Source organism: Lithobates pipiens, unplaced genomic scaffold (genome assembly GCF_037356315.1).
Source record: "Lithobates pipiens isolate NorthernLeopardFrog02 unplaced genomic scaffold, aLitPip1_a1.2 Scaffold_63, whole genome shotgun sequence".
NCBI classification, from domain to species: Eukaryota; Metazoa; Chordata; class Amphibia; order Anura; family Ranidae; genus Lithobates; species Lithobates pipiens.
Window position 1 is genome coordinate 43,309 of NW_027507885.1, and position 15,838 is coordinate 59,146.

Consider the following 15,838-nt stretch of genomic DNA (forward strand, 5'->3'; position numbering starts at 1 on the left):
TCAGACAGGCAGGTGTCCCCAGGATAGGCCTCAGACAGGCAGGTGTCCCCAGGATAGGCGTCAGACAGGCAGGTGTCCCCAGGATAGGCCCTCAGACAGCCAGGTGTCCCCAGGATAGGCCCTCAGACAGCCAGGTGTCCCCAGGATAGGCCTCAGGATTCCGGCCTAGCCACCCGCGGCAGCATAACACACATCCACCCAGACGGCTGTCCAAGTGGCACCGAACCCCGATCACCTGACTCCACCCAAATAAATAGGCTCTCCCAGCAGGCCAAGGGACTAAAGAAACCCCCGCCAATTGGCTGACACACCTCGTCCATTCATAACCTGACCTTGTCTATCTAATGTCACCAGCAGAGCACCACCTAGCGACAGTAGAGAGAAGGTGCAGCAAGTCCAGAACTAGAGAGGAATCAGTGGATCTACTAACAATTGACCAGGGCAACTACCGCCTGGCAAGCTAAATTTACTAGCAACCCTGCCCAAACACCAGGGCGCTACATCCATAACTGGTTATGTATTGTGATTAAATCTGTAGGAATTCTTTAGGCTTAGGTGTCACCTGTGTCCCTATATTCCAGGGTGTAAAGATGGCGGTCGGCTCTTCGGGGTGTCCGACTCACAATGTTATCCTGATGTCTGCGGTCACCTTCATCCTTCTCATACAGGTAAGTCACCAATCCTACATCTGGTTTAGGATCGGAGAACATTGTCTCTATAGTAATAATGTCCACCCCAAAGCAAACACCGCTCGATGTGTAACCGCCGCCATGATACAAAGAGAGATAGAATTACAATTCTAAATGTATTCAAATGTAAAATGAGGAGTAGCGGAGTGCCCCCTTACCTCCCATGAGAAGGCCCCTTTAATTCCTTTTCCCACAAAAGGACAGAGAAGATCCTCCCTCCCTCAGCCGCTCAAAGAGGCCACATCTGATGAGGTAGAGGTAGATAACTGGGTAGGTGATCTTCAGCTGGGTGAAAGGCCACATCTGATGAGGTAGAGGTAGGTAACTGGGCAGGTGATCTTCAGCCAGGTAAGAGGCCACATCTGATGAGGTAGGTAACTGGGCAGGTGATCTTCAGCCAGGTGAGAGACCACATCTGATGAGGTAGGTAACTGGGCAGGTGATCTTCAGCTAGGTGAAAGGCCACATCTGATGAGGTAGAGGTAGGTAACTGGGCAGGTGATCTGCAGCCAGGTGAGAGGCCACATCTGATGAGGTAGAGGTAGGTAACTGGGTAGGTGATCTTCAGCTAGGTGAAAGGCCAGAGGTAGAGGTAGGTAACTGGGCAGGGGATCTGTAGCCAGGTGCGAGACCATATCTGATGAGGTAGAGGTAGGTAACTGGGTAGGTGATCTGTAGCCAGGTGAGAGACCATATCTGATCAGGTAGAGGTAGGTAACTGGGTAGGTGATCTGTAGCCAGGTGAGCGGCCACATCTGATGAGGTAGAGGTAGGTAACTGGGCAGGGGATCTGTAGCCAGGTGAGCGGCCACATCTGAGGAGGTAGAGGTAGGTAACTGGGCAGGGGATCTGTAGCCAGGTGAGAGACCATATCTGATGAGGTAGAGGTAGGTAACTGGGCAGGTGATCTTCAGCCAGGTGAGAGGCCACATCTGATGAGGTAGAGGTAGGTTACTGGGCAGGTGATCTGTAGCCAGGTGAGCGGCCACATCTGATGAGGTAGAGGTAGGTAACTGGGTAGGTGATCTGCAGCCGGGTGAAAGGCCACATCTGATGAGGTAGAGGTAGGTTACTGGGCAGGGGATCTGCAGCCGGGTGAGAGACCATATCTGATGAGGTAGAGGTAGGTAACTGGGCAGGTGATCTGTAGCCAGGTGAGAGACCATGTCTGATGAGGTAGAGGTAGGTAACTGGGTAGGTGATCCTCAGCCAGGTGAGAGGCCACATCTAATGAGGTAGAGGTAGGTAACTGGGCAGGGGATCTGTAGCCAGGTGAGAGACCATATCTGATGAGGTAGAGGTAGGTAACTGGGCAGGTGATCTGTAGCCAGGTGAGAGACCATATCTGATCAGGTAGAGGTAGGTAACTGGGCAGGTGATCTGTAGCCAGGTGAGAGACCATATCTGATCAGGTAGAGGTAGGTAACTGGGTAGGTGATCTGTAGCCAGGTGAGCGGCCACATCTGATGAGGTAGAGGTAGGTAACTGGGCAGGTGATCTGTAGCCAGGTGAGAGACCATATCTGATGAGGTAGAGGTAGGTAACTGGGCAGGTGATCTTCAGCCAGGTGAGAGGCCACATCTGATGAGGTAGAGGTAGGTAACTGGGCAGGTGATCTGTAGCCAGGTGAGCGGCCACATCTGATGAGGTAAAGGTAGGTAACTGGGTAGGTGATCTGCAGCCGGGTGAAAGGCCACATCTGATGAGGTAGAGGTAGGTTACTGGGCAGGGGATCTGCAGCCGGGTGTGAGACCATATCTGATGAGGTAGAGGTAGGTAACTGGGCAGGTGATCTGTAGCCAGGTGAGCGGCCACATCTGATGAGGTAGAGGTAGGTTACATGGCAGGTGATCCTCAGCCAGGTGAGAGGCCACATCTAATGAGGTAGAGGTAGGTAACTGGGCAGGGGATCTGTAGCCAGGTGAGAGACCATATCTGATGAGGTAGAGGTAGGTAACTGGGCAGGTGATCTGTAGCCAGGTGAGAGACCATATCTGATGAGGTGAAGGTAGGTAACTGGGTAGGTGATCTGTAGCCAGGTGAGCGGCCACATCTGATGAGGTAGAGGTAGGTAACTGGGCAGGTGATCTGTAGCCAGGTGAGAGACCATATCTGATGAGGTAGAGGTAGGTAACTGGGCAGGGGATCTGTAGCCAGGTGAGAGACCATATCTGATGAGGTAGAGGTAGGTAACTGGGCAGGTGATCTGTAGCCAGGTGAAAGGCCACATCTGATGAGGTAGAGGTAGGTTACTGGGCAGGGGATCTGCAGCCGGGTGAGCGGCCACATCTGATGAGGTAGAGGTAGGTTACTGGGCAGGTGATCCGCAGCCAGGTGCGAGGCCACATCTCATGAGGTAGAGGTAGGTAACTGGGCAGGTGATCTGTAGCCAGGTGAGAGACCATATCTGATGAGGTAGAGGTAGGTAACTGGGCAGGTGATCTGTAGCCAGGTGAGAGACCATATCTGATGAGGTGAAGGTAGGTAACTGGGTAGGTGATCTGTAGCCAGGTGAGCGGCCACATCTGATGAGGTAGAGGTAGGTAACTGGGCAGGTGATCTGTAGCCAGGTGAGAGACCATATCTGATGAGGTAGAGGTAGGTAACTGGGCAGGGGATCTGTAGCCAGGTGAGAGACCATATCTGATGAGGTAGAGGTAGGTAACTGGGCAGGTGATCTGTAGCCAGGTGAAAGGCCACATCTGATGAGGTAGAGGTAGGTTACTGGGCAGGGGATCTGCAGCCGGGTGAGCGGCCACATCTGATGAGGTAGAGGTAGGTTACTGGGCAGGTGATCCGCAGCCAGGTGCGAGGCCACATCTCATGAGGTAGAGGTAGGTAACTGGGCAGGTGATCTGTAGCCAGGTGAGAGACCATATCTGATGAGGTAGAGGTAGGTAACTGGGCAGGTGATCTTCAGCCAGGTGAGAGGCCACATCTGATGAGGTAGAGGTAGGTTACTGGGCAGGTGATCTTCAGCCAGGTGAGAGACCACATCTGATGAGGTAGAGGTAGGTAACTGGGTAGGTGATCTGCAGCCGGGTGAAAGGCCACATCTGATGAGGTAGAGGTAGGTAACTGGGTAGGTGATCTGCAGCCGGGTGAAAGGCCACATCTGATGAGGTAGAGGTAGGTTACTGGGCAGGGGATCTGCAGCCGGGTGAGAGACCATATCTGATGAGGTAGAGGTAGGTAACTGGGCAGGTGATCTGTAGCCAGGTGAGAGACCATATCTGATGAGGTAGAGGTAGGTAACTGGGCAGGTGATCTTCAGCCAGGTGAGAGGCCACATCTGATGAGGTAGAGGTAGGTTACTGGGCAGGTGATCCGCAGCCAGGTGCGAGGCCATATCTGATGAGGTAGAGGTAGGTAACTGGGTAGGTGATCTTCAGCCAGGTGAAAGGCCACATCTGATGAGGTAGAGGTAGGTAACTGGGTAGGTGATCTGCAGCCGGGTGAAAGGCCACATCTGATGAGGTAGAGGTAGGTAACTGGGCAGGTGATCTTCAGCCAGGTGAGAGGCCACATCTGATAAGGTAGAGGTAGGTTACTGGGCAGGTGATCCGCAGCCAGGTGCGAGACCATATCTGATGAGGTAGAGGTAGGTAACTAGGTAGGTGATCTGCAGCCGGGTGAAAGGCCACATCTGATGAGGTAGAGGTAGGTAACTGGGTAGGTGATCTGCAGCTGGGTGAAAGGCCACATCTGATGAGGTAGAGGTAGGTAACTAGGTAGGTGATCTGCAGCCGGGTGAAAGGCCACATCTGATGAGGTAGAGGTAGGTAACTGGGTAGGTGATCTGCAGCTGGGTGAAAGGCCACATCTGATGAGGTAGAGGTAGGTTACTGGGCAGGGGATCTGCAGCCGGGTGAGAGGCCACATCTGATGAGGTAGAGGTAGGTAACTGGGCAGGTGATCTTCAGCTAGGTGAGGGGCCACATCTGATGAGGTAGAGGTAGGTAATTGAGTAGGTAATCTTCAGCTAGGTGAGGGGCCACATCTGATGAGGTAGAGGTAGGTAACTGGGTAGGTGATCTTCAGCTAGGTGAGAGGCCACATTTGATGAAGTAGAGGTAGGTAACTGGGTAGGTGATCCGCAGCCAGGTGATTCCAGAAGACAGTCCCTCCCCCTGTGGTCACAGATCTTCATTGGCCCATAAAGTCCTTACCAGATCTGCCATCTGTGTCAGCAACAAATAGAATTGCTATCTCTCTTGGGCAACCAAACTCTTTGCTGCCTTTATCAGTAGAGGAGGTAGACCTTTAATTAGCCCCTCCTCCAATCATATGCAGTATAAATGGGGAGTTGGGGACTTTAAATGAGGCACAATCTAATGTGCCTCCATCAATGAGACAAAAAGAGGGAAATTTGGGACTTTGAATGAAGTGGTTGACTCGTGTAGATGAATATGGTCAAGTTTAATTATTGGAGTAAAACGTATATAAATATATAACAGTCAATGGATAAATGTTACCATAATTGTACATAATAGTAGTACCATCCTGTTTATAAATGTATACAGCACATAGCAACAGTATATAGCATGGTCAATTCACATATCAATTGGTAATTTAATAGATTAAAAAATGAATGGTGTATCCAGATATATATCCTAATAAAGCACATAGCTAGATCCTCACAGCCCGACGCGTTTCTGTGTAAAAACACTTCTTCAGGGGCGGATGTTGTAGGGTATTTATAAAAACATATAAAGGGTAAGTACAACAGGACAAGACAATGTCACCAACCCTGAGTGCTCACGTGCCACGGGTAGTGACGGTGTGCAGTGTATGCAGAACCCGGGCCATAGTTCCTCCAATCATAGAGCAACTTTCTTTTTTTTTTCAATAAATGTTTATTAAAATTTCCCAGATATACAATAAATCCCAGTTATCAGGTATACAGTGAAACAGAAGCTGTTAATACAATCAATAATTGGTACAATAAACATGTATAGCAGAAATATAATAACAAGTTCAGAACTCGGCCAAGTGAGCCTCTTATTGGTCACTTCTGCAATGGCGGGGGAGGGGAAGTTCTGACCCAGTAAAGTCTGCCTCTGGTAAAGCGGGAATACAATAATTAACAAGTGTATTAACTGAGGATCGTTAAGCATCTCCGTGTGAGGGAGAAGGGGTGGGGGTGGGGGTCCGTGTGAGGGAGAAGGGGTGGGGGTCCGTGTGATGGAGAAGGGGTGGGGGTCCGTGTGAGAGAGAAGGGGTGGGGGTCCATGTGAGGGAGAAGAGGGGGGTGGTGGGGATCCGTGTGAGGGAGAAGGGGTGGGGGGTGGGGGTCCATGTGAGGGAGAAGGGGTGGGGGTCCGTGTGAGGGAGAAGGGGTGGGGGTGGGGGTCCATGTGAGGGAGAAGGGGTGGGTGTAGGGGTCCGTGTGAGGGAGAAGAGGGGGGTGGTGGGGATCCATGTGAGGGAGAAGGGGTGGGGGTCCAATCGGGGTAATGTTATGTACCAATCAAAGCCACCCTTGAACCCATTCACTCCTAAAGGGTTCTAACTGTGAATGGGTGGGGGTCATGTGTAGTAATGAATGTGGGTTAAACCTATTCGGTGTCCATATGTTTGAGGGAAAGCTCTATAATAGTAATGTGTTATCTAGGCATGGGGGGGAGTAAGGAATCCAGAAACCGTTAGGGTGTGTGTTCCTGCTGGAACAGTGAAGGAGGTAGGTTGGTATGAAGTTGAGAGGGTGTGGAGATCGCCTAAGTAGGATCGGTGAGGATCAATTGGGTAAGGGCGAGGGTATGGATGGAGGGAGGGTATGAGCGGAGGAAGGGTATGGACGGAGGGAGGGTATGGACGGAAGAAGGGTATGGACGGAGGAAGGGTATGGATGGAGGGAGTGTATGGGCGGAGGAAGGGTATGGGCGGAGGGAGTGTATGGACGGAGGAAGGGTATGGACGGAGGGAGTGTATGGGCGGAGGGAGTGTATGGGCGGAGGAAGGGTATGGACGGAGGGAGGGTATGGACGGAGGGAGGGTATGGGCGGAGTAAGGGTATGGATGGAGGGAGGGTATGGGCGGAGGGAGTGTATGGGCGGAGGAAGAGTATGGACGGAGGGAGGGTATGGACGGAGGGAGGGTATGGGCGGAGGAAGGGTATGGATGGAGGGAGGGTATGGGCGGAGGGAGTGTATGGGTGGAGGAAGAGTATGGACGGAGGGAGGGTATGGACGGAGGGAGGGTATGGGCGGAGGAAGGGTATGGACGGAGGGAGGGTATGGGCGGAGGAAGGGTATGGATGGAGGGAGGGTATGGGCGGAAGGTGTGTATGGACGGAGGAAGGGTATGGGTGGAGGAAGGGTATGGGCGGAGGGAGTGTATGGACGGAGGGAGGGTATGGACGGAGGGAGGGTATGGACGGAGGAAGGGTATTGGCGGAGGAAGGGTATGGACGGAGGAAGGGTATGGACAGAGGGAGTGTATGGACGGAGGAAGGGTATGGACGGAGGGAGTGTATGGAAGGAGGGAGTGTATGGACGGAGGGAGTGTATGGGTGGAGGGAGTGTATGGACGGAGGAAGGGTATGGACAGAGGAAGGGTATGGACGGAGGAAGGGTATGGACGGAGGGAGTGTATGGACGGAGGAAGGGTATGGACGGAGGGAGTGTATGGAAGGAGGGAGTGTATGGACGGAGGGAGTGTATGGGCGGAGGGAGTGTATGGACGGAGGGAGTGTATGGACGGAGGGAGTGTATGGGCGGAGGAAGGGTATGGACGGAGGGAGTGTATGGGCGGAGGAAGGGTATGGATGGAGGGAGGGAGGATATGGGCGGAGGAAGGGTATGGACGGAGGGAGTGTATGGGCGGAGGAAGGGTATGGATGGAGGGAGGGTATGGGCGGAGGGAGTGTATGGACGGAGGAAGGGTATGGACGGAGGGAGTGTATGGACGGAGGGAGTGTATGGGCGGAGGGAGTGTATGGACGGAGGGAGTGTATGGGCGGAGGAAGGGTATGGACGGAGGGAGGGTATGGACGGAGGGAGGGTATGGACGGAGGGAGTGTATGGACGGAGGGAGTGTATGGACGGAGGAAGGGTATGGACGGAGGGAGTGTGTGGGCGGAGGGAGTGTATGGACGGAGGGAGTGTGTGGGCGGAGGGAGTGTATGGACGGAGGAAGGGTATGGACGGAGGAAGGGTATGGACGGAGAGAGTGTATGGACGGAGGAAGGGTATGGACGGAGGGAGTGTATGGGCGGAGGGAGTGTATGGGCGGAGGGAGTGTATGGGCGGAGGAAGGGTATGGATGGAGGGAGTGTATTGGCGGAGGAAGGGTATGGGCGGAGGAAGGGTATGGATGGAGGGAGTGTATGGACGGAGGGAGGGTATGGACGGAGGAAGGGTATGGACGGAGGGAGTGTATGGACGGAGGAAGGGTATGGACGGAGGAAGGGTATGGACGGAGAGAGTGTATGGACGGAGGAAGGGTATGGACGGAGGGAGTGTATGGGCGGAGGGAGTGTATGGGCGGAGGGAGTGTATGGGCGGAGGAAGGGTATGGATGGAGGGAGTGTATTGGCGGAGGAAGGGTATGGGCGGAGGAAGGGTATGGATGGAGGGAGTGTATGGACGGAGGGAGGGTATGGACGGAGGAAGGGTATGGACGGAGGGAGTGTATGGACGGAAGGAGTGTATGGACGGAGGAAGGGTATGGACGGAGGGAGTGTATGGGCGGAGGGAGGGTATGGACGGAGGGAGGGTATGGACGGAGGGAGTGTATGGGCGGAGGAAGGGTATGGACGGAGGAAGGGTATGGACGGAGGGAGTGTATGGACGGAGGGAGGGTATGGACGGAGGGAGGGTATGGACGGAGGGAGGGTATGGGCGGAGGGAGTGTATGGGTGGAGGGAGTGTATGGACGGAGGGAGTGTATGGGCGGAGGGAGTGTATGGGCGGAGGGAGTGTATGGACGGAGGGAGTGTATGGGCAGAGGAAGGGTATGGGCGGAGGAAGGGTATGGACGGAGGGAGTGTATGGGCGGAGGAAGGGTATGGGCGGAGGGAGTGTATGGACGGAGGGAGGGTATGGGCGGAGGGAGTGTATGGGTGGAGGGAGTGTATGGACGGAGGGAGTGTATGGGCGGAGGGAGTGTATGGGCGGAGGGAGTGTATGGACGGAGGGAGTGTATGGGCAGAGGGAGTGTATGGACCGAGGAAGGGTATGGGCGGAGGGAGTGTATGGAAGGAGGGAGTGTATGGGCGGAGGAAGGGTATGGACGGAGGAAGGGTATGGACGGAGGGAGTGTATGGGCGGAGGGAGGGTATGGACGGAGGGAGGGTATGGACGGAGGGAGTGTATGGGCGGAGGAAGGGTATGGACGGAGGAAGGGTATGGACGGAGGGAGTGTATGGACGGAGGGAGGGTATGGACGGAGGGAGGGTATGGACGGAGGGAGTGTATGGGCGGAGGAAGGGTATGGGCGGAGGGAGTGTATGGACGGAGGGAGGGTATGGGCGGAGGGAGTGTATGGGTGGAGGGAGTGTATGGACGGAGGGAGTGTATGGGCGGAGGGAGTGTATGGGCGGAGGGAGTGTATGGACGGAGGGAGTGTATGGGCAGAGGGAGTGTATGGACCGAGGAAGGGTATGGGCGGAGGGAGTGTATGGAAGGAGGGAGTGTATGGGCGGAGGAAGGGTATGGACGGAGGAAGGGTATGGACGGAGGGAGTGTATGGACGGAGGGAGGGTATGGACGGAGAGAGTGTATGGACGAAGGAAGGGTATGGACGGAGGGAGGGTATGGACGGAGGGAGTGTATGGACGGAGGGAGTGTATGGACGGAGGGAGTGTATGGGCGGAGGAAGGGTATGGACGGAGGAAGGGTATGGACGGAGGGAGTGTATGGACGGAGGGAGGGTATGGACGGAGGGAGGGTATGGACGGAGGGAGTGTATGGGCGGAGGAAGGGTATGGACGGAGGAAGGGTATGGACGGAGGGAGTGTATGGACGGAGGGAGGGTATGGACGGAGGGAGGGTATGGACGGAGGGAGTGTATGGGCGGAGGAAGGGTATGGGCGGAGGGAGTGTATGGACGGAGGGAGGGTATGGGCGGAGGGAGTGTATGGGTGGAGGGAGTGTATGGACGGAGGGAGTTTATGGGCGGAGGAAGGGTATGGACGGAGGGAGTGTATGGACGGAGGAAGGGTATGGACGGGGGGAGGGTATGGGCGGAGGAAGGGTATGGACGGAGGGAGTGTATGGGTGGAGGAAGGGTATGGACGGAGGGAGTGTATGGACGGAGGAAGGGTATGGACGGAGGGAGGGTATGGGCGGAGGAAGGGTATGGACGGAGGAAGGGTATGGACGGAGGGAGTGTATGGGCGGAGGAAGGGTATGGACGGAGGGAGTGTATGGGTGGAGGGAGGGTATGGACGGAGGGAGTGTATGGGCGGAGGGAGGGTATGGACGGAGGGAGGGTATGGAAGGAGGGAGTGTATGGGCGAAGGAAGGGTATGGACGGAGGGAGTGTATGGGCGGAGGGAGGGTATGGACGGAGGGAGTGTATGGGCGGAGGGAGGGTATGGACGGAGGGAGGGTATGGACGGAGGAAGGGTATGGACGGAGGGAGTGTATGGACGGATGGAGTGTATGGGCGGAGGAAGGGTATGGACGGAGGCAGTGTATGGGCGGAGGAAGGGTATGGATGGAGGGAGGGTATGGGCGGAGGGAGTGTATGGACGGAGGAAGGGTATGGACGGAGGGAGTGTATGGACGGAGGGAGTGTATGGGCGGAGGGAGTGTATGGGCGGAGGAAGGGTATGGACGGAGGGAGGGAGGGTATGGGCGGAGGAAGAGTATGGACGGAGGGAGTGTATGGGCGGAGGAAGGGTATGGACGGAGAGAGTGTATGGACGGAAGGAGTGTATGGACGGAGGGAGTGTATGGGCGGAGGGAGTGTATGGACGGAGGGAGGGTATGGATGGAGGAAGGGTATGGACGGAGGAAGGGTATGGACGGAGGGAGTGTATGGACAGAGGAAGGGTATGGACGGAGGGAGTGTATGGACGGAGGGAGTGTATGGGTGGAGGAAATGTATGGGCAGAGGAAGGGTATGGACGGAGGTAGTGTATGGGCGGAGGAAGGGTATGGATGGAGGGAGTGTATGGGCGGAGGAAGGGTATGGACGGAGGTAGTGTATGGGCGGAGGAAGGGTATGGATGGAGGGAGTGTATGGACAGAGGAAGGGTATGGACGGAGGGAGTGTATGGGCGGAGGGAGTGTATGGGCGGAGGGATTGTATGGGCGGAGGAAGGGTATGGACGGAGGGAGTGTATTGGCGGAGGAAGGGTATGGACGGAGGGAGTGTATGGACGGAGGGAGGGTATGGACGGAGGAAGGGTATGGACGGAGAGAGTGTATGGACGGAGGAAGGGTATGGACGGAGGGAGTGTATGGACGGAGGGAGTGTATGGACGGAGGGAGTGTATTGGCGGAGGAAGGGTATGGACGGAGGGAGTGTATGGACGGAGGGAGGGTATGGACGGAGGAAGGGTATGGACGGAGAGAGTGTATGGGCGGAGGAAGGGTATGGACGGAGGGAGTGTATGGACGGAGGAAGGGTATGGACGGAGAGAGTGTATGGACGGAGGAAGGGTATGGACGGAGGGAGTGTATGGACGGAGGGAGTGTATGGGCGGAGGGAGTGTATGGGCGGAGGGAGTGTATGGGCGGAGGGAGTGTATGGGCGGAGGAAGGGTATGGATGGAGGGAGTGTATTGGCGGAGGAAGGGTATGGGCGGAGGAAGGGTATGGATGGAGGGAGTGTATGGACGGAGGGAGGGTATGGACGGAGGGAGTGTATGGACGGAGGAAGGGTATGGACGGAGGGAGTGTATGGACGGAAGGAGTGTATGGACGGAGGGAGTGTATGGACGGAGGTAGGGTATGGACGGAGGGAGTGTATGGGCGGAGGGAGTGTATGGACGGAGGGAGTGTATGGGCGGAGGAAGGGTATGGGCGGAGGGAGTGTATGGACGGAGGGAGTGTATGGGCGGAGGGAGTGTATGGACCGAGGAAGGGTATGGGCGGAGGGAGTGTATGGAAGGAGGGAGTGTATGGGCGGAGGAAGGGTATGGACGGAGGAAGGGTATGGACGGAGGGAGTGTATGGACGGAGGGAGGGTATGGACGGAGAGAGTGTATGGACGAAGGAAGGGTATGGACGGAGGGAGGGTATGGACGGAGGGAGTGTATGGACGGAGGGAGTGTATGGACGGAGGGAGGGTATGGGCGGAGGGAGTGTATGGGCGGAGGAAGGGTATGGACGGAGGAAGTGTATGGACGGAGGGAGTGTATGGACGGAGGGAGGGTATGGACGGAGGAAGGGTATGGACGGAGGGAGGGTATGGACGGAGGGAGGGTATGGACGGAGGGAGTGTATGGGCGGAGGAAGGGTATGGGCGGAGGGAGTGTATGGACGGAGGGAGGGTATGGGCGGAGGGAGTGTATGGGCGGAGGAAGGGTATGGACGGAGGGAGGGTATGGACGGGGGGAGGGTATGGGCGGAGGAAGGGTATGGACGGAGGGAGTGTATGGGCGGAGGAAGGGTATGGACGGAGGGAGTGTATGGACGGAGGAAGGGTATGGACGGAGGGAGGGTATGGGCGGAGGAAGGGTATGGACAGAGGAAGGGTATGGACGGAGGGAGTGTATGGGCGGAGGAAGGGTGTGGACGGAGGGAGTGTATGGGTGGAGGGAGGGTATGGACGGAGGGAGTGTATGGACGGAGGGAGTGTATGGACGGAGGGAGGGTATGGAAGGAGGGAGTGTATGGGCGAAGGAAGGGTATGGACGGAGGGAGTGTATGGGCGGAGGGAGGGTATGGACGGAGGGAGTGTATGGGCGGAGGGAGGGTATGGACGGAGGGAGGGTATGGACGGAGGAAGGGTATGGACGGAGGGAGTGTATGGACGGATGGAGTGTATGGGCGGAGGAAGGGTATGGACGGAGGCAGTGTATGGACGGAGGGAGTGTATGGACGGAGGGAGTGTATGGACGGAGGAAGGGTATGGACGGAGGGAGTGTATGGACGGAGGGAGTGTATGGGCGGAGGGAGTGTATGGGCGGAGGAAGGGTATGGACGGAGGGAGTGTATGGGCGGAGGAAGGGTATGGACGGAGGGAGGGAGGGTATGGGCGGAGGAAGAGTATGGACGGAGGGAGTGTATGGGCGGAGGAAGGGTATGGACGGAGAGAGTGTATGGACGGAAGGAGTGTATGGACAGAGGGAGTGTATGGGCGGAGGGAGTGTATGGACGGAGGGAGTGTATGGACGGAAGGAGTGTATGGACGGAGGGAGTGTATGGGCGGAGGAAGGGTATGGACGGAGGGAGTGTATGGGCGGAGGGAGGGTATGGACGGAGGGAGGGTATGGACGGAAGGAGTGTATGGACGGAGGAAGGGTATGGACGGAGGGAGTGTATGGGCGGAGGAAGGGTATGGACGGAGAGAGTGTATGGACGGAGGGAGTGTATGGGCGGAGGGAGTGTATGGACGGAGGGAGTGTATGGACGGAAGGAGTGTATGGACGGAGGGAGTGTATGGGCGGAGGAAGGGTATGGACGGAGGGAGTGTATGGGCGGAGGGAGGGTATGGACGGAGGGAGGGTATGGACGGAAGGAGTGTATGGACGGAGGAGTGTATGGGCGGAGGGAGTGTATGGACGGAGGGAGGGTATGGACGGAAGGAGTGTATGGACGGAGGAGTGTATGGGCGGAGGGAGTGTATGGACGGAGGGAGTGTATGGGCGGAGGAAGGGTATGGACGGAGGGAGTGTATGGGCGGAGGGAGAGTATGGACGGAGGGAGTGTATGGGCGGAGGGAGTGTATGGACGGAAGGAGTGTATGGACGGAGGGAGTGTATGGGCGGAGGGAGTGTATGGACGGAGGCAGGGTATGGACGGAGGGAGTGTATGGACGGAGGGAGTGTATGGACGGAGGGAGTGTATGGGCGGAGGGAGTGTATGGACGGAGGGAGTGTATGGGCGGAGGAAGGGTATGGACGGAGGGAGTGTATGGACGGAAGGAGTGTATGGACGGAGGGAGTGTATGGGCGGAGGGAGTGTATGGACGGAGGGAGTGTATGGACGGAAGGAGTGTATGGACGGAGGGAGTGTATGGGCGGAGGAAGGGTATGGACAGAAGGAGTGTATGGACGGAGGGAGTGTATGGGCGGAGGGAGGGTATGGACGGAAGGAGTGTATGGACGGAGGGAGTGGATGGGCGGTGGAAGGGTATGGGCGGAGGAAGGGTATGGGCGGAGGGAGGGTATGGACGGAGGGAGTGTATGGGCGGAGGGAGTGTATGGGCGGAGGGAGTGTATGGGCGGAGGGAGGGTATGGACGGAAGGAGTGTATGGACGGAGGAGTGTATGGGCGGAGGGAGTGTATGGACGGAGGGAGTGTATGGGCGGAGGAAGGGTATGGACGGAGGGAGTGTATGGGCGGAGGGAGGGTATGGACGGAAGGAGTGTATGGACGGAGGGAGTGTATGGGCGGAGGGAGTGTATGTACGGAGGGAGTGTATGGACGGAAGGAGTGTATGGACGGAGGGAGTGTATGGGCGAAGGGAGTGTATGGACGGAGGAAGGGTATGGACGGAGGGAGTGTATGGGCGGAGGGAGGGTATGGACGGAGGGAGTGTATGGACGGAAGGAGTGTATGGACGGAGGGAGTGTATGGGCGGAGGGAGTGTATGGACGGAGGGAGTGTATGGGCGGAGGAAGGGTATGGACGGAGAGAGTGTATGGACGGAAGGAGTGTATGGACGGAGGGAGTGTATGGGCGGAGGGAGTGTATGGACAGAGGGAGTGTATGGGCGGAGGAAGGGTATGGACGGAGGGAGGGTATGGAAGGAGGGAGTGTATGGGCGGAGGGAGGGTATGGACGGCGGGAGTGTATGGGCGGAGGGAGGGTATGGACGGAGGGAGGGTATGGACGGAGGAAGGGTATGGACGGAGGGAGTGTATGGACGGAGGGAGTGTATGGGCGGAGGGAGTGTATGGGCGAAGGAAGGGTATGGACGGAGGGAGTGTATGGGCGGAGGGAGGGTATGGACGGCGGGAGTGTATGGGCGGAGGGAGGGTATGGACGGAGGGAGGGTATGGACGGAGGAAGGGTATGGACGGAGGGAGTGTATGGACGGAGGGAGTGTATGGGCGGAGGGAGTGTATGGGCGGAGGAAGGGTATGGACGGAGGGAGTGTATGGGCGGAGGAAGGGTATGGACGGAGGGAGGGAGGGTATGGGCGGAGGAAGAGTATGGACGGAGGGAGTGTATGGGCGGAGGAAGGGTATGGACGGAGAGAGTGTATGGACGGAAGGAGTGTATGGACGGAGGGAGTGTATGGGCGGAGGGAGTGTATGGACGGAGGGAGGGTATGGACGGAGGGAGGGTATGGATGGAGGAAGGGTATGGACGGAGGAAGGGTATGGACGGAGGGAGTGTATGGACAGAGGAAGGGTATGGACGGAGGGAGTGTATGGACGGAGGGAGTGTATGGGTGGAGGAAATGTATGGGCAGAGGAAGGGTATGGACGGAGGTAGTGTATGGGCGGAGGAAGGGTATGGATGGAGAAAGGGTATGGGCGGAGGAAGGGTATGGATGGAGGGAGTGTATGGGCGGAGGAAGGGTATGGATGGAGAAAGGGTTTGGACGGAGGAAGGGTATGGACGGAGAGAGTGTATGGGCGGAGGGAGTGTATGGGCGGAGGGATTGTATGGGCGGAGGAAGGGTATGGACGGAGGGAGTGTATTGGCGGAGGAAGGGTATGGACGGAGGGAGTGTATGGACGGAGGGAGGGTATGGACGGAGGAAGGGTATGGACGGAGGGAGTGTATGGGCGGAGGGAGTGTATGGGCGGAGGGAGTGTATGGGCGGAGGAAGGGTATGGATGGAGGGAGTGTATTGGCGGAGGAAGGGTATGGGCGGAGGAAGGGTATGGATGGAGGGAGTGTATGGACGGAAGGAGTGTATGGACGGAGGGAGTGTATGGACGGAGGTAGGGTATGGACGGAGGGAGTGTATGGGCGGAGGGAGTGTATGGACGGAGGGAGTGTATGGGCGGAGGAAGGGTATGGGCGGAGGGAGTGTATGGACGGAGGGAGTGTATGGGCGGAGGGAGTGTATGGACCGAG

The 15,838-nt window shown here is 56.8% G+C and overlaps 1 protein-coding gene across 1 annotated transcript in view; it reads left to right on the top strand.

The window, feature by feature from the left end:
* The first annotated feature begins 560 nt into the window (after positions 1-560).
* LOC143958878 (erythroblast NAD(P)(+)--arginine ADP-ribosyltransferase-like) overlaps positions 561-15,838 on the top strand; it is a 37,895-nt gene continuing 22,617 nt past the window's right edge. The window contains exon 1 of the mRNA XM_077467860.1: positions 561-668. Coding sequence (XP_077323986.1) covers positions 591-668 — 78 coding nt within the window. The 5' untranslated portion in view covers positions 561-590. The remainder of the gene's footprint in view (positions 669-15,838) is intronic.